General features: G+C 36.3%; 1 protein-coding gene across 1 annotated transcript in view; it reads right to left on the reverse strand.

The window, feature by feature from the left end:
* Nucleotides 1-8,314, reverse strand: part of LOC149532328 (hyperosmolality-gated Ca2+ permeable channel 1.5-like) — a 189,633-nt gene extending 181,319 nt beyond the window's left edge. The window contains exon 1 of the mRNA XM_089807485.1: nt 7,634-8,314. Coding sequence (XP_089663611.1) covers nt 7,634-7,950 — 317 coding nt within the window. The 5' untranslated portion in view covers nt 7,951-8,314. The remainder of the gene's footprint in view (nt 1-7,633) is intronic.
* Nucleotides 8,315-12,598: the final 4,284 nt, after the last annotated feature.

A 12,598-nucleotide genomic window follows, 5' to 3' on the forward strand; every position in this document is an offset into this window, starting at 1 on the left:
GGCGATTAAAAACATAGGGGATTTTTTTTACTATAGAGACAAAATTCAAATATGTATATCATAACATTGATAAACCATTCACCATAGACATTTTAGAAGATAAATACATGGAATATTATCAAATGGCAAATACTAAGTGCTTCCATTATAACAATATCACATACATATATAGCAAAAATTAAAATGCCTAAAGGCTTCAAGTATCATGCTGAAATCAGAATGAAATAAAGAGAAGTCCAACTAAAATAGTTGGTAAATAGTAAATACCGAACGCAGTCTTGCCTCACTAAACACAATCTTTGCTCATTGCTGCTACTGCTCTTATGTTTTTTTCCTTCCTCTTAGCAAGTATGTTAAATCGAAAAATAAGTAGAAGAGTTAGTGTTTTAATGGACCAAATATGGGTTGCATATTGTTATTATGTCTTTAAGATGACTAGGGGCCACACGAACAACAAAAATTAGGAAAAAATATTTTTTTGGGGATGGTTTGCCTTTACCAGATTGATTGGAAAAAAGGGGACGGCCAGCAGTTTCGGGGACGGATAGGGGACGGCAAAACTGTCCCCGATACTGCTGGCCGTCCCCAAGTTTCCTGCCCAAAAAAATTGGCCGTTTCGGGGACGTTTCTGAATTCTTCAAAAAAGGGACGTCGCAGGGTACGGCCAAAATCCGTACCCGCGTCCCCGTTTCGTACCCGGTACGGGTACTAGGGTACAGAGGCAGGAAACGCGTCCCCGTGGAGCATAGGTTTTTTCCTTATTTCAGATAGATGGTGGCAAATGTTTGGGGCCACAACCCCAAACCTTCAAAAAATTGCCATCCGCATTCTGAGTCAGCCGAGCAGCGCTTCTGGATGTGAGCACAGTTGGTCCATGTTCGAGCACATCCACTCGAAGAGGAGAAACAGGTTGACAGTGCAGAGGTTGAATGATCTTGTCTTTGTTCATTACAACCTTCGTCTTAGGATTAGACAGATTTTGGGCACTGACTCCTCTCTGATCATTCTAGAGGAGATTGATCCAGAATCAGAGTAGATCACAGAGACCGTGGACCCAGTCTTCACTGAGGAAGACCGCGTGTGGATTGACCAGGTGGATGTAGAGGCTGAGGCTGTGGCTAGGGCAGAGGAGGCAGCTAGAGCACGTTCAGGCATTGGTAGACGCACACGCGCACGCACAGACACAGGCCCTAGCGACGTTATTCATGAGCCCATCGCCCATGCAGGGGACATGGCTCGGCGGTCCTCTAGGACCTACCTTACACGCCTTTCTCATAGGCAAACTGGATACTCAGAGGCTAAGGTTGAGGCTGCAGCAGAGCTAGAAGATGATGATGAGGATGATGAGGCTTGAGCTGGAGCCTTGTTTTTATATTTTGTTTACACTGTATAGATATTGATAGTGATACTAAATCACTGATAGACATATGTTTCAAACTTTCATGGATCTTCATCTTAGATTTATACATACATTTATGATTTGATGTCTTATAGATCTTCATGATTTCATCTTACTGATTCTATGATTTGAATCATTATGATCATTTGATTTTTATTTACTTCAGCTAGCATACAATTTACATTTTAGTACATAATGATAACATAGTTACGTATGTGATGGATTTTATGTTTCATGTTTATGTATGTTAGATTCTATTTGATGATGTTATAGTGTTTTTAAGTTATATTCAATAAAGGGTGCATGAAATAAGTCTTAAATTGTTAAAATCTTTACATTTAAAGGGTTTTTTCAAATTTGCCGATTCACCGGCGATTCACCCCCGATTCACGATTCGATTCGGCCGTGCCGATTCCGATACGATTCCGATTCACGTTACTATGGTTTAGAGTGAACTTAAATAGAATTCCTAGGGTATTGGATAACAGAAAATAGCAAAGCAATTTCTCTATCATCCTGTCAACTCTTAGTATTTTTTGGAAACATTAATCAAAGGAAACCCTGAAATTTACCCCCATGCTTAAACACTGCTAGATATGACCCTATTGTTTATAGAGCCAATATGTCATGTTACAGCAGTACTCTCGGCCATTTGTAAGAAGAGTATTTTCTGAAATATCAGTCGAAGGAAACCATGACAGTTATACCTATGCTAAATCACTGCTCGATATGATCCTCTTGTTTATACAGTTAGTATGTCATTTTAAAACAGTACTCTTAGCTATTTGTAAGGAGGGGTTCAAGTCTCACGTGAATCTTTAGAGAGTATCAACTCCTTGTATGTGGCTTTGGTCAATTTAAGGACAACAAAAGCACACCAAAATGTGGCGATAACAAGAAACCATTTACTGGATGAATAGATAACAAGAAATTGTTTCTGGATAAATGCAGAACACCTAACTTCCAGATCAAACCTATAGATCATTCATCTCGATGACAAATCACGAAGTGTGACAGATCAGAGTTCTCAAAGTAAATTATTCATACAGTTTGTAACTTTGTGTATAGGTGGGTAATAGGTCTGTGTTAAGGTAGAGGTGTCATGTTGATGCAGGAGCATCTTGGGTTTGTTTGCAATCCTACATGTTTGGAGGGATTTTGGTTAAGTGTTGTAGAGCTTGGCAGATACTGGTGTTTGGCATAGTCTGGGTGCTCGGCGTGGTCTGTCTCGTCATAGTATGGAACTCGGCATGGTCTATGGAGCTCGGCTTTGCTTAGGAATTTATGGGTGCTCAGCTTGGTCTTGGTTTCTATTTCTGCCGAGTTGTTTATGAGCTGATTTTTGGCATTTAATTTATGTATGGGTATTTAATTTAGCGTTGTAGCTGACTTGTGGCTCGACCTATATTTAATGTAAGGGATTTAATTTAGTTTGTAATGAGTTGGGCCGACTTGTGGCTTAGTTGGGTATAAGTAAGGGGTTTTGTGGAGTCTTTAGGTAGTAGTGATCATTCTAGCTTTAAGAAGGGGATGAAGGGTAGATGCGAAATTTAAAAAGCTAGGGGGCTGCGGCATGAGAACCAAAGGATTGCTTGGTGGACCTAAGGGTATAAGTGTGGATTCTTCTTGGTGTTCTTATCCAGTTGTGTATCTGGACTAGCTGGGATTGGATTTGTAAGTGGATCTTGTTGGATCTTGCAGAACTGATTTTGTAATTGTTGTTTGTATTTGGCCCTAACTCGAAGGGCCTTACAATCGGGCATATTGCATGTAATCAGTTATTATATGAATAAAGAGTTGTTAATGGTATCAAAACTTGCATTATTCTTGTCTTGTTGTGTTGTTTCCCCTGTGTGGTTGTTTGCTAGGGCCTTGGACATCTCCTTTGGGGATTCTCCTGCCTTGCACTGCGTCAGGTGGTATCAGAGCGAAGGTTTTCCTGAGTGTGTAGACAAATCGTCGAAACTGAGGCAATTTGCACCAAGACTTGCAAAGAAGGTTGATCTTGTGGCTGATTGATCTTCTGGATTGGCGGATATGTTGCTTAGGGTTTGCTAAAATTTTGGAAGATGCCTCCAAGAAGATTGGACCCTAGGGCAATTGATTATCTTAGTAATGTTGTGGAAGAAAGGATCTCAGAGAAGATAAGAGCAGAGTTCAAATCTGAGATTGCATTGATGAAGAGTGACATGATCGCTGAAATTGTAAGTGCTTTAGGTGGTGTACCTAGGCATGTGGGTACTGAAGGTAGTTATGAGGAAGTTGCCGAAGATTTTGAAGTTGTTGGATCTAGTGGTGGGGATAGAACTGATCATGTGGAGAGACCTATTGGAACTAGGGCTAGTCAGTTTGCTAGACTTGGATCTTAGTTGAAATTGAAGCATAAGATGGAGGTTTCTAATTTCTCAGGTACTTTGACTCCTGAAGACCTAATTGATTGGACTAGTGAATTGGAAGACTACTTTGAGCTCGAGGATATTGAGGATCCACTCAAAGTGAGGTTGGCACAAACTAAGTTGAAAGGACATGTTGCTCTTTGGTGGAAGGAACTGCAAAGAGATAGAGAAGAGGAAGGTGAAATGAAGATTTCTAGATGGAGATTGATGGTGACTAAATTGAAGGCTAAGTTCATTCCAGCTGATTATGAACTTGAGTTGTTTAAGAGATTGCAGAATCTGAAATAGAAAGATATGACTATGAAAGATTATACCGAGGAGTTCTACAAATTGACCATTCGGTCTGGTCATAGGGAATTGTCAAAGGAAGAGGTAGCTCGGTACATTAACGGCTTGAGATTCAATATTTAGGATGAGGTTGGTATGCTGAATATTTCTTCAGTTGAGGATGCTTATCAGTATGCCCTAAAGGCAGAGCATAAGTTGAAAAGGAAAAGTCAAGGTAATGCTAGAGGGAAGGAAAAGCAGGATAGCTTGGCACAAGCTAAACTGAGTGCAGAGGGTGAACCAAAACCTGTTGATCAAAAAAGGCGAACAGGTGGAGGTGGCTTCAGAGGTAATTGTTTTAGATGTGGAAAAGAAGGACATAGATCCTTTGAATGTCCACTTGGTAGGACAATTGCTATTGTAAGTGAGGTTGTAGTTCAAGACAGTAAACCTGAGTAAGTAGAAAGTTTGTTGGCTTAGTGAGTACTGGTTGGTGAGAGGACATTGGATTCTTGTCAGAGGACTAGTTTTTCCACGACTTGTAAGTCTGGTGGTAAAGTCTGCAAGATGATTGTGGATGGTGGTCGTATTGATAACCTTGTTGCTGAGGAGATGGTTCAGAAACTTGGTTTGAAGAGAGCGAAACATCCTTATCATTATAGGATTCGTTGGTTGCAAGGTGAACATGCTTTGGAAGTGAGGGAGCAATACCTTGTTGATTTCCAGATTGGGCAGTATAAAGATCAAGTGTTGTGTGATATTGTGGACATGAACAATTATTATGTGTTGCTTGGTAGACCTTGGCAGTATAATTGCTAGGTTGTGCATGATTGTGTCAAGAATGTATTTACTATTGAGAAAGGTGGCAGGAAGTTTTCCCTGATTCCTTTGCAGAATGAAGAACTCAGTAGGAGGAACTTGAGTATTGGCAAGCGAGTTGCATTGGCAAATTTTGAGAAGGTTGGAGAGTAGCATGGAAAGCATACTTGTAGCACACCCAAGATGAATGTATAGAAGCCGAAGAAGAACAAGGGAAAGAGTGTACAAGTTGCAAACTTCGCGGATATGTATGTGAAGAACCAGTTTGGGATTTATGTGTTAAATCCCAGAAGATGTTCTTCCAGCTACTGAGAACATCTTTTCAAACCTAGGGTGTCTGATGCAGGAGCATCTTGGGTTTGCTTGCAATCTTGCATGTTTGGAGGGATTTTGGTTAAGTGTTGTGGAGCTTGGCAGATACTGGTGTTCGGCATAGTCTGGGAGTTCGGCATGGTCTGTGGTTTCTTGGCATGGTCTAGAACTCAACATAGTCTATGGAGCTCGGCTTTGCTTAGAAATTTACTTATGCTTGGCTTGGTCTTGGTTTCTGTTGGTGCCGAGTTGTCTATGAGCCGACTTTAGCATTTAATTTATGTATGGGTATTTAATTTATTGTTGTAGCCGACTTGTGGCTCAACCTATATTTAATGTAAGGGATTTAATTTAGTTTGTAATGAGCTAGGTCAAATTGTGGTTTAGTTGGGTATAAGTAAGGGAAAATGAAATTATCTGGATTCGATTGTGTATGCTTTTTTACCATCAACGTTTCGGATCATACTACATGATCCATCATCAGGATGTGAAAGAGCAGGATAATAGAGATCAATCTCTATTATCCTGCTCTTTCAATCTCTATTATCCTACTCTTTCACATCTTGATGATGGATCATGTAGTATGATTCGAAACGTTGATGGTAAAAAAGCATACACAATCGAATCCAGATAATTTCATTTTCACAAATGGATTGTGGAAATCTGACGATGTTAATTGTATAAGTAAGGGGTTTTGTGGAGTCTTTAGGTAGTAGTCTCATTCCAACTTTGAGAACGGGATGAAGGGTAGATGCAAAATTTAAAGAGCTAGGGCTGTCGCGTGAGAACCAGAGGATTGCTTGGTGGACCTGAGGGCTAAGTCACAAGGTTCGAATTCAAATTCGAGTTCGGCAACTATGAAATTAGGATAAAATTCGAGACCTCAAAAAAATCGAAAAAATTTGACATTAAATTCGCTTATAAAATTAATTTTTAAAAATTATAAATAATAAATTTAAATTTAGATAAATATTATACAAGAAAATATTGTAATTTAAATTGATAAATTATATATACTACTATTTATCATATAAAATAATAATATTATCGAAATATAAAAACACTATATAAATAATAATAATAATGTTGTAATAAAAAATTAAAAAACTAAAGCCTAATAATATTATCTATTTATAAAAACACTATATAAATAATAATAATAATGTTGTAATAAAAAAATTTAAAAACTAAAGTCTACTACAAATATCACAAATAAAACTAATAATATTATCTAAACATATAAAACTATAATATAAATAAATAATATTTACCACTTTTAATTATATTTTAATTCGAAGTGTGCTTCAGATATATGAATTGAATAACATAAAAAATATAAGATATACCCGACTGAAATTAAGATAAGAACACGGACAAAAACCCGGCGCTCTAACAAACGATTAAAACGCGGGCAAGGACAAATCATGGATTAATGCCTCTGCGGGCACGGAAGAAAATACGGAAAACCCTTGATGACATTTTATTAAAGACTACCTGATATATCCGTCCGAATATTAGGCGAACTTTAACGAATTTTTTGTGCTGTTTTGAAGTTCACGGAATTTCGAACCTGATAGCTGAAATTCGCCAAACTCTGTGACATAGCCTGAGGGTATAAGTGTGGATTCTTCTTGGTGTTCTTATCCAGTTGTGTATCTGGACTAGCTGGGATTGGATTTGTAAGTGGATCTTGTTGGATCTTGCATAACTGATTTTGTAATTGTTGTTTGTATTCGGCCCTAACTCTGAAGGCCTTACAGCTGGGCATATTGCATGTAATCAGTTATTATATGAATAAAGAGTTGTGATTGGTATCAGATCTTGCATTGTTCTTGTATTGTTGTGTTGTTTCCGCTGTGTGGGTGTTTGCTGGGAGCTTGGACATCTCCTTTGGGGTTTCTCCCGCCTTACACTGTGTCACATTTTCGTCATTTTATTTGGGCCATGTTACGGGTATCAACTGCACTAGGCCAGTACATGGTAAGATAGCTCTCAAACATTCCCGTGTGGTTTTCATAAAGAAACATATTTCTTAACAATTTGATGAACTGTGGAAGCTTGGCCCCTCTAATTGACTAAACTGGTTCCACCACAAAGGATTTCACCGTCTGAATACTTAGATTGACAAAAAGTATATGGCTGAGATCATTTGAATACATTACATCCTAGAACAGCTGAGCAAAGAATTTTGCTTTAAAAAAAAAGACTTAAGTCGAGTTCAAACATAAATCGTTTTGTCCAGACTCCAAGACAGTTTGAAGATTACAATCACACTCGCCAGAACAGCAAGTCCGAGCTGCTCCATCGAAAATGTACCCAAAGCAACATAAATATAATATACATGACCGAGGAGATAAATACCAAGACAACCAACCAAATCCACAGAAAATTCACGAACATCAGGATAAATAGATACATAAAGGATGTTCTAAATGGTTACCCGAGGAGATAAATGCGAAGGTAAACAACCGAATCAAGGCCGGCATGATCAATGAGCTCATCCTCCGGCATTTTGAGCGCCTGAGGCATCCAACTGAGAAATCGAACATAAGCCTTGAAGTCTAAATTGACAAACTTGCTCACAATTCCTCTGGCCGCGTTCGAGGTGCTCTGCCTCTCGCCTTTCAGATACCATTTCGGGAAATACACTCGATCGTTTATGGGCTGCAATCTCAGAAATGCAAACGCCACTAGAAATGCAAACGATGCCAGAAGATTTATCACTGCAGAAACCGTAATGTCTCCCAAGGTCGCCATTAATGCCGCTCTTTTCCACTTGCAGTTTTATCTTCCTACTGCTGCTACTGCAACTACTAACTGGCCATGGCCCTCCGCAATATTTCAGGATTAGGATAGATGCATGTTAAGGAGTATCTGACGATGTCGGCGTGTTATGTCAATTGGTGTTGGAAAACGATGGCTGATAATTTTCCAATTATTTCTATTTCATTTTGACTCTGTGTGGTGGCGAGGACAGCGCTACCGTCGTGACAATAACAGCGGAATTCGAACCGGTAACCTCCGGACGACGGAAGTCCTATTAAACTAAAGATTCTCCTTCCAAGACGGAAGCTCCAGCCTGGCAATTTGTCCTCAACAATGGCCGCTGTTTTTTATCTTTCTTTTGCGGCGCGCAGTTACGCGGTTCATCATAAGAAAAACGTTCACGATCCTGCTTAAATTTGACGGCCAGCTGTCTCCAGGAAACAGTTTGTTAATGACGCCAAATTTTCACTTTAAACCGTTCGCGTAAATTAAGAAATTTTTCTTTTTGGTCTACGGAGTTTTATGATTGCCCCTTAATCCATGTTTATAATAACACGAGGTAAAGATCATGTTTTTAGAGGAATGCCCATTGAACTAAAGTCCGACCATAACCCTATCTCAGGTTGGCCACTCACATTAAAGAGCAGCATAATGCTCCAAAATCCGTACAAAAGAAAAAGATGCTTACCACTAGGGGTTTTAATGAAGAGGAAAATGACTTTCTTATCGGGTTGTGTAATGATAAGGGAAACTATATCAAGACTTCTAAACAACATTCTAAGGACAGAGATAATCTTGTTTCTAAGAAGTGTAAAAGAACAAATGAGTCAGAATTAATAAATATAAATATAATAATTGCATCAAGGGACAACAAAATCATGAGAACTAAGAGATGAGATAAAGATGCTTGGAACTTTAAAATGATTTTACAAAACCTTAATCTTCTTGGTATCTACTTCTCTAGATATTTCTCATTTTTTCCCCTTCTTTATAGATCCCCACGTCCCCTTCGTATTACCTTCATATTTTTTATAACATAATGCATACTAAATTCAAAGTTGTTGTTGATCAAAAAAAATTGATGGACTATTAATGGTGGATAGGTGAGGAAGCATGTAAGAAAAATGTGGAAGTTTGAAAATAATGCATTGTTGGTGAATAATTATTTTCCATTTCAACTAATATGTGACATTAAATTATATCATATCATATAATTTATTGACCACTCCAACATGTATCTTTCTTTATTATGATTTTTTTTTTCTTTGCTACTTTTTTTAATATCATGTTAGTGTTGGAAGACTTCATAAATCAATATATAATACATTTAAGATATATAACAATTGACATTCAATATGAAAAAGATATGTCTGTATTGGTTATAGATTTGTTGTGGGGTTCTCTTTATTATATATTATCAACATTCTTGTCATGCAATGAAAAGCATAAAGCATACAGATAGAATAATTATGCATGTTCAAAGAAGAACCAATCAATAGATAATGGAATAAATATTTTTTAAGAAATTGTTTAAATTACTAAATAAGTGAAACATTAGTAAAAATAAAGTTTTGAGCAAACTTCACAAAGATGATTAGATAAAAAGAAAAAGAAAATATAACTCTATTGATGTTATAGTTATCCTACCTATTTATTGGTGAGACTAATAAATATTATTTATATTAAAAATAAATTATTTTATTAATGTTATAAATATATAATTTTAGAATTTTAGAATTAAAGATTTTGAATTGATTATGAATCAAATTAATTTTTTCTAAAATATATTTTCTTGATAAGTAGGAGATATTTTCTACACTAAGTCAAATTGTAATATTTCTATTAGATTCAAATAATTAGGGTTTTTGAGTCAACCTCATTGTCCCATGTTTCGTGAGTAGTAGTTCAAAAGAATCCATCTCTTAAGTGAATGAATGGAACACTTAATACTCATTGCATCTAAGTGATGCTCATAAAGGTGAAGGTTGAGCACTAGCCCTTTCCAAGAGGTTGTCATTTCTAGTACTACTCTAAGTCAAGTGTGATTAGCTACGGAGTTTCCTCCCAAGTTAAGTCCACTTAGCTTGCTACCCCATTTGCAAAACCTTCAACAAGTGTTGTACCTTATGGATCAATCATGGTTAAGCACACTTGAATTGAAGTAGTATTAAGATGAGTGACCTCCCATGAAGGCCCAATGCTTCACCTCTATAAGTATCACATTGAGGCAATTAATGCGAAGTGTTTCATTCATTCTCACTAAAGATGGGTTCTTGTGAACCACTCACTACTCATGAAACATGGGGCAATGAGTATGCTTCAAAAACTACTTAGTTAAATCCTCGTAGCTATATCAAAATTTCAATTACTATTGAAAATATCTCCTACTTATCAATTGATGAAATAAAAGGGATCTTTGAGAGAAGAGCCTTTGAAGGAGACTACTTTATGCATTGTGCTTATTAAATGACTGTATTATGGGAGTTGATGTTCTTTAGCCTTTGAGAGTATAATACAACTAGTGTTGGTCTACTTTGTGACTCTTTTTTGTGTGTATAATTGGTGATAGATGTTTATTTTTTGTGTTTCCTTAAGAACCTTGAATTTTATGTCTCATTTATACACATGTCTAAGTTAGTAAATTATTGTGCATAGATCATAAGTTGTGCAGGTTAACGAAAATATATTGATTGCAATGTATATCCTTTTGGTATATTTATTAAAGCCATCTTTTGAAACAGTTTTATGCAAAGAATTTTCATCAAAGTTGTGTCTTACAGTTTGTTGTTATAATTCCATCATTGTGTTACTTAAATATCAAGTCCTTAATCTTATTTTGGTGCATCACCTCTTTTCCATTTAAGCATTTTTAGATTATTTTCAGCCTTCATCCCTTTTCCTACCAAGTTTTAAAGTTTTTTAGAGTTTAGGTAGAGCATCATTCAGTATCAAATAGGAATCAGCCTAGAACCTAGAGGTTCTTTCCATTTTTTAGGTGACACATTGCCTACGAAAGATCCTGTGTTGCTTTGAGATGTCAAGTCTTTTGTGACTTGAGAAGGGTGCAAAATTTTAGAGTTAACTATTAACTTGTATCCCTCCTTAAGGGTTTGCTATGATTTCATTTCATTCTTATATTTTTGCATTTTAACCTCAAGTCTAAATTTTATTTGTATGTTCATTTATGTGATTCATGTATTCTTTAGTTCTATTTAGGGGAAAATAGATGCAATGGCATTAACAATGTTAATTAGATGAGATGAATTCATTAACTATCCACTTTCACACTAAGTCATTCAATACAAGAGAAAGAGGAGTTTCCAAACATAACTCTCAATACAATTCAAGTTAGATTAGCAAAACTCAAGGAGATAAAGAGATGCTAATACTAAACTCAATATCACATCAAGGAAGTATGAAAGTGTTAGGATTAATGAGACAGAAATAACAATTACATACAAATATAATCAAATATAATAAAATAATAAACCACACAAGAAGAGAACACAAAACACAAAGATTTGATGTGTTTAACCCAATCCCTGATAATAATAGCCCATCGGGTCAATAATTTTCTAGTTATGGTCTCCAGAAGTAGACTCATCTAAAAATATAATTTGTAAATTGTCTTGAGTCGATTCTATGTAATAAAGTGTAATGGAATAATATAATATGAAGTTATCGACCTCGAGGGTTAGAGCTTAGTGTCTAGAACCTTCTTGGGTGGTAAAAGTGTCAATATAAGGTAGGCACGTAGGTTGTCTAGGATAGTTCTAGATGATAGTCATAGCTCTATCTTGCAGACTATTGTAAGGAGGTCGCCCATGTGGGTTTTCATATTGTAATTATATAATTTTGCATTTGTAGAGATAATAAGAAGCCCTATTTTGTTCACTAAATTTGTGATGTTTTTATGTTTGTGTTGTGTGTTGTGATACTAAAGAGAGCACCCTTTCATTAAGTGGTATTAGAATAGGAGTTCCTCTATGTGTAAACAAAACACCAACTAGGAGGCAATTTGCACCAAGGCTTTGGTTTAGGCTGAGTGTGTGGACAAATTGACGATTGTGAGTCAATTTGGACTAAATTTTAGCAAAAGCGCAAAAAATGCCTTCATGATGAGAGTGTTGTGTTAGAGGTGTTAAACCAAAGGTTTGAGCCCTCTAGAGGAAAATTCAAGCATTGAAAGAATAGATGCATAGAGGAATGAATGTCACTATAAGAGATGAGATTTATTGATGCAAAGCTATTAATTTTCAAACCACTAGTTCTAAGTTTGCTTCAAGAACACCTTGTCGGTTACTATTCCAAGTAGTAAAATACACCTTCAGCTGCATGTAGGGTTTTAAAAATTTATTTTTGGTATCAAATAATCTCATATAACATGTTTCAAACATTAAATTTGTTTTCTCAAGCCAACCATAAAATTTTCCTTCATTACGGGCCTATTTCCTCTAGCAACTATGACAAGAAACCACTAATACAAAACACTTTTTTAAGATTTATATATTTGACCCCTCAAACGATAATATAATTTTTTTATGAAAATAAGGAAATTTTTCCTAACATAATAATCTATCTTCTTAAAAAAACTTAGGTCTATAGATGATCATACAAAGCTATGCTAAAATTTCTTCTA

The sequence above is a fragment of the Cupressus sempervirens genome, chromosome 10 (assembly GCF_028749045.1).
Source record: "Cupressus sempervirens isolate cs-2001-9-10 chromosome 10, ASM2874904v1, whole genome shotgun sequence".
NCBI classification, from domain to species: Eukaryota; Viridiplantae; Streptophyta; class Pinopsida; order Cupressales; family Cupressaceae; genus Cupressus; species Cupressus sempervirens.